The following is a 12895-nucleotide window of genomic DNA, read 5'->3' as shown; positions in this document are numbered from 1 at the left end:
GATTCAGATTTGCTGCATTAAAGAATTAATGCAATCGCCTCTTCGACCTCTATCCAACGGTTCATAGTTTTCCACGTCATAGAAATAATGTTACAGAATACCCGTGAAATCTAACTCAATTCAACCAGAGCCACTAGACGAAGATCAAACGATACATATATTAAGAGGTTATATTAACTAAATCTTTTACGAAGCACCCCGAATAAAAAAATCATTTTTATTTTGTCTCTGTCACTTTCCCACCATCCATCATCACTTTTGACCCCTCAGTCCACACCTAACCCTCCAACCTCAAACAAAGTAACAAAAACCCATTTTTTCCTCTTCTTTGCATCATCATTCTCATTCCTTCTTTCTAAACTAACCAACTTTTTTTCAAACAAATTCGATTCTTTCTTCATTTTTAACCTAATTTTCTTTTCGATCCAAAAAATGGCTCTCTCGCGCGTTGTTGCTCAATCGTCGCAATCGAATCTTCTGAAACCCCTAGCGTCGTACTTATCACTACGACGCCGTTCGGTTTCGACTTCGTCAGACCCACTCACGATAGAGACCTCGGTGCCCTTCACCTCCCACAACTGCGACGCGCCGTCACGCGCCGTGGAGACCTCCTCGGCGGAGCTCTTTGCGTTCTTCCACGACATGGCGCTGATGCGGCGGATGGAGATCGCGGCGGACTCGCTCTACAAGGCGAAGCTGATCCGCGGCTTCTGCCACCTCTACGACGGTCAGGAGGCTGTCGCCGTCGGCATGGAGGCCGCCATCACGCGCAAGGACTGCGTCATCACCGCCTACCGCGACCATTGCACCTTCCTCGCCCGTGGCGGAACCCTAATCGAGATCTTCTCCGAGCTCATGGGCCGCCGCGACGGCTGCTCCAAGGGGAAAGGGGGATCCATGCACTTTTATAGGAAGGAAGGTGGCTTCTACGGTGGCCATGGAATCGTTGGGGCGCAGGTTCCGCTTGGGTGTGGCTTGGCTTTTGCTCAGAAGTATTGTAAAGATGAGAATGTTACGTTTTCTATGTACGGTGATGGTGCTGCCAATCAGGGCCAGTTGTTCGAGGCGCTTAACATTTCCGCTCTTTGGGATCTCCCCTCCATTTTGGTCTGCGAGAATAATCACTGTGAGTATGAAATGTGGGGTGGTTTTAGACTTTGTTTGGATAAACTTTTCCTTTAAGACAATTGTTAATCAGCGGCTTTATGACATTGGTTAAAAAATTAAAAGGAGAAAGATCTTTATTGGGATGCATAAAATTGTGTTATCCATGACTTTTTTTTAAGCCCTCCTATTATTTTTCACAATAAATGTTTTTTTCTTTTAGTTCATAAACCAAACCAATGCCCTAAGGGCACGGGTTAACAAGATACTTCATTTAATACTTGTAGGAGAAGAAAATAAGAAGGTAAACTGAATTGAGCTTCTTTCATAAGTTGAAATTAGCTTATCAGTAGACTAATTTATAAAAACTTAATTTATTCTACTTTGTTATTTTTTATTCTTTTGTAACTGCTTATTGAAAATAATAATTTGAAAAGGGACTTTGTTGATTTGGGTTTGGATTAATTTGGTTTGGTTTGTGGGACAGATGGAATGGGGACAGCTGAGTGGAGAGCTGCTAAGAGTCCTGCTTATTACAAGCGTGGGGATTATGTTCCTGGATTGAAGGTTAGAGAGATTGACTGCTGTTGTTGTGTTATAAATATTCAATGCCACTCTGTTCACACTAAAAACATCATAGTGCAGCTTGATTGGTGTTCATTTACCCTGTTTGGTCTATGATCTGTTCGTGTCATGTTTGGAGAGGGCTCTGCTGTTTATTTATTTATTCCTGTGTTGTGTTCTTTCTTCACCCTTCACTATTCATATATTTTCCTCTCTTTTTTCTGTGTTTTTCATTTCCAAACTTTGTCTTTGTTCACATAGTTGAATGTCTGTTTGGGCAACGACTCCAGTTATTGGGTTGTTGATTGTGAGTTAGATCGATGGTGATTGTGTTAGGATACAAGGGTAAGATGTGGTTGGAAGAATAAAGGGGAGTCAAAATAGTTAAAAACAATTAGGGCAGTTAACTAGTTAGAGGAGGTTCAGTTAGAAAAATAAGAGGAAATAAGGGTAGAAATGAGACGTTCAAAACATTGTATTTCACTTCTTTCTCTTCTTGTTTAATGTCAATTAAACAATCTTTCTCTCTCCATTTCCAATGGATGATTCCTAACATTTTGGTCCAACTTGCTGGACGCACTCATTGGGGAGATGGAGACCAAAGCTGAGGCATTGGACAATTATGTGGAGCTTTTGAAGAAAACCAATGATCACCAGAAATCATGGGTCCAGCTGTGCTCATTGTATTTCAGTGTATTTGAGATTGAAAAGTATGTTGACGGAGTTGATTAATGAAATTGAGCATATGTTGGGTTGAAGAATGAAGTAGGGCATCAATCTTGAAGAAAATGCACAAATACAACAGTTAGCTCTAGTTGAATTAGAATCTGGTAGAGATGGGATCTGCCCTTGGGTGATTGATAAGCATAAGCATAAGCCACATATCACCAAGGTGTACACCCGCAAACACCCAAGGGGTGCAAACCACCCAACAGTTACAACCCACCCAAAGGGTGTAAACCACCCAATAGTTACGATTCACCCAAAGGGTGCAAGGTCAGAAGATGTGAATCAAGGGGACATGACCCTTGGGAACAGTCACAACCAATAGAAAGGGGACATGACCCTTGGGAACAATTACAACCAACCGAAAGATGTGAATCAAGGGGACATGACCCTTGGGAATAGTCACAACCAACCATTATGATCCGCCCAAGGGGTGTAAGGTTAGGAGATGCAAATCAAGGGGGCATGACCCTTGGGAACAGTCACAACCATTTAGAATAGTTGTGTCCATTAGATGTAGTATAAATAGAAGTAAACTAGAATGGGAAAGACACTCTAGAATTAGGAAGAATCTGAATTGTGGAGAGACAGACTCTCGAAAACCTGTGTAATACAATATCTCTAATTATCTATAAAAAAATTTGTTTCATCTTTTCAAATCTGTTCCTTTTTGATCTGTTCTTATCCATTTGGTATCAGAGCACCGATTCGGTTCCTGTTTCCAACAATGGTGACAACTCGATCCAATTCTGAAAATCCAGACACAATGGAGAGAATTTTGGAGATGCTAATGGAGGACTGACAAAACCGAGATGCAGAACGACAACAACTTGAAACATGTTTTGCGCGCCTAGAAGCCATGATGGAAAATTTATTCAAGCATTCAAATGATGACACACCCAAAGGTTCCGTCAATAAAGAAGAGACACCCAAAAACCACACCGGCGAAGGAAAAACAAAACGATGGAGAAAATTGGAAATCCCCATATATGATGGGGAATCTGATGTTTATAGTTGGATAAATAAATTGGAACGCTTCTTTCAAATGAGAGATATACTAGAAGAAGAGAAAATTCAAGCAGTTATGGTGGCGCTAGATGGAAAGGTGCTATCTTGGTTTCAATGGTGGGAGACTTGCAATTCTGATATTGGATGGGGCGATTTCAAAGTTGCCATTCTTGAAAGATTCCAAACTTCAGCCACTCTCAACCCTTTTGTCGCCTTCCTTGCACTTAAACAAGAAGAAACGGTGGAAGAGTACATTGAGCAATTCGAAAGGTCCGCTGGAGGTGTATCCACAGATCCTCAGAAGTTGGAAGCAATGACATTATGGCCTACGCCCAAGTATGTCACCGGCTTAAGGGTATTCTTAGGCCTTACTAGCTATTACAGGAGGTTTGTTCATAATTATGGAAAAATAGCAAGGCCATTGACCAACCTGTTGAAGAAAAATGCCTTCCAATGGAGTCCAGAGGCGCAAACTGCCTTCGAACAACTTAAGCAAGCCATGACTTGTTTGCCTACATTAGCAGTATTTGACTTTTCAAAGCCTTTTGTGGTTGAAACTAATGCTTGTGGAACTGGATTCGGAGTAGTTCTAATGCAAGAAGGAAGACCCCTAGCCTTTTGGTGCACTACCATATTCGAAAGAAACCAAAGGAAATCGGTGTATGATCGCGAATTGATGGCAATCGTGAAAGCGGTCCAAAAATGGCGACACTACTTGCTGGGAAACCATTTTATTATCAAAATTGACCAAAAAAGTTTGAAATTTTTTATAGAACACAGGATGCTTGGTGAAGAACAATACAAATGGAGTTTCAAATGGGCAGGATATGATTTTGAAATATAGTACAAGCCAGGGATGGAAAATTTTGCCGCCGATGGCCTTTCCAAGAGAAGTTCCTATTGTGCCATGACAATCTTACAAATTCACGATTTTGAAGAATGGATAGAAGAGATCAAACAAGATGACAAGTTACAAAAAATCATGCAAGACCTGATTATTGATCCCGCATCTCATATGGGCTATACTTTGACGGATCAGAAGTTATTTTACAAGGAGAAATTGGTGCTATCCAAATCTTCCTCCTGGATTCCAATCATTTTGAAAGAATTTCATTCATCATTGGTAGGAGGACATTTAGTTATCTTCAGAACTTACAAAAGAATAGCAAGTCTAGTGTATTGGGAAGGGATGAAAACCAATATCAAGAATTTCGTTGTTGCTTGCGAAGTCTGTCAAAGAAACAAAAGCGACAACTTGTCTCCAGCAGGATTGCTACAGCCATTACCCATTCCTACTCAAGTATGGACAGATATTTCTATGGATTTTATTGGAGGACTGCCCAAATCCAAGGGGAAGGATACAATCCTGGTGGTGGTTGACCGACTCACTAAGTATGCTCACTTCATACCATTAGGACATCCCTTCACTGCTACCGAAGTGGCCGCAGTTTTTCTACAGGAAATTGTAAGATTACATGGATTTCTGTCTTCCATTGTTTCAGATTGTGACCCTTTGTTTTTAAGCAACTTCTGGAAAGCCCTTTCTAAAGCAGTAGGTACACAACTTAAGTTTAGTTCAACATATCATCCCCAAACTGACGGACAAACAGAAGTTGTCAACCGATGCTTGGAAGTTTGTTTACAATGCATAACTGGAACAAAGCCTAAGAAATGGGCCTCTTGTCTTCCATGGGCAGAATTCTGGTTTAACACCAATTATATCGCTTCAAGCAAGATGTCTCCTTTCAAAGCTTTGTATGGACATGATCCCATCACATTCTCAAGGGATCCACCATTCCTTCCCGCCTTGAAGAAGTCAATAAACTAACAATTGCTCGGGATGAATTATTGGCTACTCTAAGAGAAAATTTGTTGAAGTCTCAAGATATCATGCAAGCAAATACCAACAAATGCTGTCGGGACATAGAATATGCAGTCGGTGATTGGGTGTTCTTGAAGATGCAACCTTACAGGAGAAGATCCTTGGCTAAAAGGATTAATGAAAAACTCTCCCCTCGGTTTTATGGTCCTTTCCAGGTGTTTAATAAGGTGGGTATTGTTGCTTATAAGTTGGATTTTCCATCTCACATTAAAATTCATCCTGTCTTTCATGTCTCTCTCCTCAAGAAAGCCATTGGTGACTCATTCCAGTCCCAACCTTTACCACCTATGTTATCTAAGGATCAGGAATTACAAGCTTATCCAAATTCTGTTTTAGATATTTGTGAACTACCACCGGGCATCGTGAAAGTTTTAATTCAGTGGAAAAACCTCCCTCCCAGTGAAAATAGTTGGGAATCTATGGCTAAATTACAAGAGGTTTTTTCGACTTATCACCTTGAGGACAAGGTGAGTCTTTTAGGCGGGGGTATTGATAAGCATAAGCATAAGCCACACATCACCAATGTGTACAACCGCAAACACCCAAGGGGTGCAAACCACCCAACAATTACAACCCACCCAAAGGGTGTAAACCACCCAATAGTTATGCTTCACCCAAAGGGTGCAAGGTCAGAAGATGTGAATCAAGGGGACATGACCCTTGGGAACAGCCACAACCAACCGAAAGGGGACATGACCCTTGGGAACCTTCACAACCAGCCGAAAGATGTGAATCAAGGGGACATGACCCTTGGGAACAGTCACAACCAACCATTATGATCCGCCCAAGGGGTGCAAGGTTAGGAGATGCGAATCATGGGGGCATGACCCTTGGGAACAGTCACAACCATTCATAATAGTTGTGTCCATTAGATGTAGTATAAATAAAAGTAAACCAGAATGAGAAAAACACTCTGGAATTAGGAAGAATCTGAATTGTGGAGAGACAGACTCTCGAAAACCTGTGTAATACAATATCTCTAATTATCTATAAAAAATTTTGTTTCATCTTTTCAAATCTGTTCCATATTGATCTGTTCTTATCAGTGATGATGGTGAAATTGCAAATTTTGATGGATGTGATTGTTTGGGATGTATTGCTATTTTTGAGATTTGCTTTAGTTGTATTAGAAGAAATTGGCAGAGAAGTTGAAGTTATACCTTGCCTTCATCAGTATGTATACTACTGTCTATTGGTTTTGCTTCTTGAGGAAGACATTATATTTGTCTTCGGATTGGTTGATGTTCCCCTTTCTCTGGTGGAATGGAAGAATTTTTTGGTATTATGTACAAGGATTAGATTGTCGTTGGCCTTATTTTTGGCTTTTTCTTCTCCTTAAAGGAAAAGCTTGGTCAAGGAGCTTAATTCTGATAAAAATAAGGGGGAAAAATTGTCGTTGTCTGTTCTTATTAAATAGGGATCATCTCTTTACCAGCACTTTTCAGCAGGAGTTATTCTCCTTGCAGGGCACCAAACTGAGAATGAGTTTCTTTTACCATCCCAAATTTGATGGTCAGACTAAGGTGATCAATTGATGCTTGGAGTCTTATCTTGGAGCAGCTTAAAGAACTAGTGCATTTGGCCATCTTGGGCTGAATTGTGGAATACCACTCATCACATGTCTACGCAAACAACACCTTTTGAAAGGGGTTTATGGTTGTAAGCCTCCAACTTTAGTTAAGTTTGTGGAAGGGGAATCACGTGTGGAAGCTTTAGTAAGGGATTTGAAGGACTGTGATGAGGCACTTATTCAGTTAAAATATTGTTTGTCCAAGGCTCAGGATTAAATGAAATAATATGCAGAGAAGCACAAGAAACCACATGTTTTTCCTATTGGAGAATGGGGTTTCTTAAACCAAGACCTCCCAAAGAACATTCAATTACTCAAAGGATACACTGGAAACTAGTGCCCCCATTTTTTGAGCCTTATCAAATTCTCGAGAGGTTTGGAGAGGCAATGACGATCTCCATCAGGGTTGTCAGTGTCGGAGAGGAAGGAGGATAAGGTAGAGGTGGCAAGGAAATGCTGCTGAAAATCACCTCTGGTGACGGCAAACGGTGGTTGGAAAAGCTGCAGGAAGGGGGTTAGAGATCTGGTGTGGAAGGACCTATAATAACAAGATTCATCCTACGGCTAAAAATCATGGTCTGTGGTGGACCACCTATTAAGGTGGTCCATTGTTGCTTCCGTCTAGTTCATAACACAATGTCAAGATCCATCCATTCATCTGGTGCCAAAACCTTTTCGCTGCAACAGTCTATAAAGGAATTTCATACAAAGCTTTTGACCTGTAGAAAAAATATAACACAACACAATTCAACCTCCTTTCTCTTGTTGTGTCTATCTTTTCAATTATAATTGTCTTTTTTGTTTTTGGGCTTGTAAGCATGTATATATGTATATCATAAATAATAAATAATTTTTATGTTTTATCTAAAACTTTGGCATCGCAGCCATTCCACTGTTTGCTCTACTTCCATAGCAATTTTGTTACTGGTTAGCAGTAGCTTAAGCTTGGCAGGTTGCAATCCAAGATTGATAGCTATGATATATACATGTGCTGATTGAATGTGTTGTAGTCTTTTCGTGAACTACATTTTTTGAAATTTTTTTGGAAGTAAATATTTATACTTTGTGCAGGTAGATGGCATGGATGCTCTTGCTGTGAAACAAGCTTGTAAATTTGCAAAGGAGTTTGCTTTGAAGAATGGTCCCATTGTAAGTAAATTAACCTCTCATTTGTACTTATATTTTTTAAGAATTTTTTTAGCTTTTAGGAATGATTCTTTTATTCTCTGTTATATTATAATTGATTTCTCTATCTTAATTATTTTGTCCAGATTCTTGAAATGGACACATACAGATACCATGGCCACTCCATGTCTGATCCTGGCAGCACATACCGTACACGTGATGAGATTTCTGGTGTGAGACAGGTATCTTACTATGATCATAATCAAATGTCTTATTTGTTTAATTAATATTGAGGAGTTTACTCTATCTTTTATTTTCTCCTGTCCAATCTGATTACAGGAGCGTGATCCAATTGAGAGAGTAAGAAAGCTACTATTGACTCACGAGATTGCTACTGAAAAGGAGCTAAAGGTGATTGAATGAAGTTTGAATTCATGCAGTACTTCAATTGTAAAATGTGATATATCTGTTTGTTTTGTATTAAGTACTGATGCTTTCATCCTGATATCTGTGATCAATTTTTTCCTTGCGTCTTGGTATTTTACTTTTCAAGTTCATGAATAGAAACAGTTTTCTTTATATTGTTGCAGGTCATCTAGGAATGAGTAAATTTTATGTTTAAATGATAAAATTCCTATTGCTATTTTAATGAAAGTATACAGATATTTTTTTCATAATATTTTTGGCTATATTAAAATAGTTGTCATGGAATTCGAGTCCCTGCATAGGTTACCTACCATGTGAGTTGGTAGACTTTAATTATGATACTTGAGCTTTATTTTGACTTTAATTACTTATGCTGTGTGTTGGATGATATGATTTGTTTGTCTATCATGAATGGTGTGTCATGATTTTCTTTAAATTTTTGCTAAGTGCCACAAATTTTCTGCCCATTCGGAACAGCTTACAAGTGTCCTGATATATATTAATGTTAGACAAGGAGTAGTATTACTATTAGAAATGCAAGGGAGTAAGGCCCATAAGGTACCTGACCAACATGTAGATAGTCTGGATGCTGAATGGAATATTCACTATGTGCATAACAGAATTCCCACGTGTCAGGGAGGAGTGAGGAAGGTGTGAGATGTGAATTCTATTAACAAAAATCATGGAAAGCAGGGAAAGGGAAATAGGGAAGGCATTCAGTGATTGGGTGTTAGAGCCTAGTAGTTTAAAGGCCCAATTAAAGTAACAGGACGTAGAGTGGTAGAACTGTCATGGGCCTAAGATTTGGTATTTTGGCTATTATCTACTAGAAGGGGGTAGGAAGGGAAATGCTCAAAACAAGGAGGGTGAGGTGTCAGTTTGTTAGCTTTGTGAAAGGGGTCTGTTGCATGTAAGACTTGTAATACAGCACAGAGGCTGGAGGCTGGTATTTAAGGTAGTTTTTCATTTTGTTATTTTTTTTTGGCTGTAAGCTGGGTAAAGTTGCTTTGCATTCTTTGATCGAGCCGGGCCCTGTGATTGGGAGCAGGTGGGCATTACTCCTTGTCCTTTCATTACCTTTTCAATCCTCTCTCCTTGACATTGAGCAAGGGTTTGGGACCTTTAGGCAGTGGAGAAAAACCCCTTGAACAGCCTGTAACCATTTTCCATTTTTATTTTATGTATGTTCTTGTTGTGCTTCTGTTTTAGAGGAATTAAAGAGGCCTGCCTCTGCTGTAAGATGTTAATCTGAGTTTTTCATAGAAATCAAAGTTCTTATCACATTAATTTTGATGGAACATTAGAATTTAGTGCTGTTAGATTATGTTATATTTTCTTGTTAGATTATATTATATTTTCTGATGTATTAGTGACAGTAATAAAGCTGTTTTAGTTTTTCTACTCTGACATAGTACACTTAGGCTTCTCCCTTGTGTAATCTTGCTTTTCTCTCTGTAATCAGACCTCTTACTTCTCTTGTACTCAAAGGCCTTTGGTCTATATATATGAAAGTCTTTTGGCTGAGTGGGCTAACCAACACACTCAAGACATATTTTCACTCAACTAAGTTCTTCAAAAATGTAGACCATTAACTCTTACAAGTGCTAAAATATTATGCACTTCTTCTTTCAGGACATTGAAAAGGAAATAAGAAAAGAAGTTGATGAAGCCATTGCCAAAGCAAAGGTGAAACTATATCTTGATTGTTTATTCTTCTAATATTAATTATGGTATCCACATATTTTCATCTCCTGCAGTTGCCCTATCATCCTATGTGATTTACAATCTCAGAGTTCTGTGTTCATTTCTGATTTCCAGGAAAGTCAAATGCCAGAGCCATCTGATTTATTTACCAATGTATATGTAAAAGGCTTTGGTGTCGAGGTAGTGATATTTTCATCTCTACTCATTATTTTATATATCTCTTCATTCTTTTATTATCAAATGTTAAGTGAATTTTGCTATTAGCAAATCAAATGATATATCAAAGATTCAGTATTCTTTTGCTTAAATTGGGGAGAATATTACTCCTTCCGTTTCAAAATAATTGTTATTTAATTCTTTGCACAAGGATTAAGAAAGTCATGAAATATTCTCAATTTCAAGGAATATAAGCTCACCTGATTGTGTTACCATTCATTCCATTAGTTCTCTCATTGCACTTAATGGAGATACCAAAAGTTGAGGATAAAGTTGAAAAGAAAAATCATTGATACTTCCTTAGTTTCTTAAAGTCACAAATAATTTGAAACCAATTAAGACCTCTCAAATGAAAATTATTTTGAAACGGAGGGTACTTTAGACAAGAGTTTAGATATTTGAAATCATGAAGGGAAGACTAATTTAGAATGGATGGTTGATTTAATATCTATGCTGTTCAAGTCTCAAAGTGAACACAACCCAAACAGAAGTTTTTAAAATTACATGAAAATTAGATGCAGATGCTGTTACATTCAAGTAAATAACAATTATTAGTGTTACTTAGTAGATGATGTGTTTTATTCAACTCTGATTCGTGATCTTCTGAATTTCAGGCTTGTGGCGCTGATAGGAAAGAAGTTAGAGCTATTTTGCCCTGATGGAAAACTTTTCCTTTGAATTTCTTTTCCTTAGTTTTGGACCGATCAAAATAATGAAGAATAAAAGGTTCAGAAGATCATCTCTGCCTATTTGTTGAGCTTTCCCCAAATTGTATATGAAATTGATTCTTCAGTAGCAATGGGGCGGAAATTAATGTTTTGCCATGTAATTTTGGAGGATCTAACACTCATATGACCTCAATTGATTAAGCATGCAACTAGTGTCCTGCAAATTTGGAGGATTTCGTTATGCAAAACCTCCATGATTGGCAAAATTTTGCCATTATTTTATTTTTAGGTATTCACAAGATTGTGTTCCAATTGAAACCATTTTTTGGCTATAAGAGTCTTTGGACAGTTAAAAATTTGATGCCTGTACATTGCAGATTGAATTGGTGATACAGGTTGGATTATGTTATTTTCTTTTTCTGTTCTTTACTATGTTATTTTCTTTTTCTGTTCTTTACTTCCTTACGTTTATGTCTACTATAAGGAAAGAAATTCTGTTGATTTTATTTTAATGCTTTTTATGTATTTTTATCCAACCTCCTGAAATGTTTTTAACTTAACATCTAAGTCTTATTAGGTGGGGTTGGCTATATAGATCTCATGACATCATTCAACACTGTTAAAAGTTAAAGTTTTAGAAATATTAAGTCAAAGATCTTTGTTGATAATTTCCTCCAATATTCTTTTTAGTATCCCTTTTCTCATTTTTTCTGGGCTAAAAATCATGTAATCTATTTTGTAACTAGTGTTTCTTGTGTGTGGTCTTCTTTATACATGTTTAAATCACTTTAATTGATTTTTGATATCTTTTCTTCATTGGGTGTTTTATCAATCTTTTCTTGTATAACATTAATTTGTATTCTATTTTTTCTTGTATGATTATATATCTATTTTTAAATTTTCATTTTTGTTATTCTCATTTTTCTCTTATGTTGTATCTTTAAAGTTCAGTATTCACTACTATATAGTATGGTTGGATGCATAGTGATGAAATTTATCTTTGAGTTTGATAGGTACTTTTTTATCATAAATGAGCTTCAGTGTTTTTTTCCATTTAAGTTATCTTGCTTGTATCTTATGTGTGATATTCTCATTAATTTTTCTATCATCTTGTATGATTGGTCTCATATATTTAAATTTAGAAATGTGGTATGACATCTTCCAATTTTACGTTTGAGCCAAAATCTTTTGTCTCTTTTAAAATTGCAATGCATATACTTTGTCTTATTCATTCGTAAGCAAAAATCTTTTGATTTAAAAGTCTGCTTCTAGAGTTAAAGCTCATCTTAAATGCAAGTCTAAAGGAGGTAGAGGTGAAGTTGTCCTCAAGATTGATATTACCAAAGCTTACGATGGCATGGATTGGGAGCGCTCCTAGATGCAATGATTTGCAAGATGGGCTTTAGTCAACAATGGATCAAGTGGATCATGCTCTGTGTCAAAGCTATTTCTTATTCAGTTTTGGTCAACAATCGTTAGCAAATAATGTTTGGTCTTCTCGAGTATTACTTAAGGAAGGAGTTCCTACATTAATATATGGACATAATCTTGGCTGAGATCCAAGGATAATCCAAGCCTTTGGACTGAACCAATTTTTGAGCTTGTTGATGTGAAAATGCAGAATTTGATGCCTCCTGGTGTTAAGATGTGGAACCAGGAACTTATCATAGATCTCCTTGAGGAGGTGAATGTGGAAGTTGTTCCCAATACTCCACTGTATGATGCTATTGAGACAGATGCTAGGATCTGAAGTACTGAAAGCAATGGTAAAATTGGCCTACCGTATCATAATGGAGGGGATAGTGGATTGTTTTGACATGGAGGTGCCTAGCTCTTGATCATTGCTTTGAAATCTTAAAATACCGCCCAAAGTCAAGGTTTTCTTATGGAAACTTGGTAGGA

The 12895-nt window shown here is 37.7% G+C and overlaps 1 protein-coding gene across 1 annotated transcript; it reads left to right on the top strand.

Annotated features, from left to right (window-relative positions):
* Positions 1 to 104: 104 nt before the first annotated feature.
* On the top strand, positions 105 to 11349 carry LOC100781250 (pyruvate dehydrogenase E1 component subunit alpha, mitochondrial). The gene is made up of 8 exons (XM_003531990.5): positions 105 to 1126; positions 1592 to 1671; positions 7926 to 8003; positions 8126 to 8221; positions 8319 to 8390; positions 10038 to 10091; positions 10224 to 10289; positions 10940 to 11349. The coding sequence occupies exons 1-8, from the start codon at positions 433 to 435 to the stop codon at positions 10982 to 10984; spliced, it is 1185 nt and encodes a 394-aa protein (XP_003532038.1). The 5' UTR covers positions 105 to 432; the 3' UTR covers positions 10985 to 11349.
* Positions 11350 to 12895: the final 1546 nt, after the last annotated feature.

Source organism: Glycine max, chromosome 8 (assembly GCF_000004515.6).
Source record: "Glycine max cultivar Williams 82 chromosome 8, Glycine_max_v4.0, whole genome shotgun sequence".
Lineage (NCBI taxonomy): Eukaryota > Viridiplantae > Streptophyta > Magnoliopsida > Fabales > Fabaceae > Glycine > Glycine max.
The sequence above is the reverse complement of the archived record's forward strand: the minus strand, read 5'-3'. Positions and strand labels throughout refer to the sequence as shown.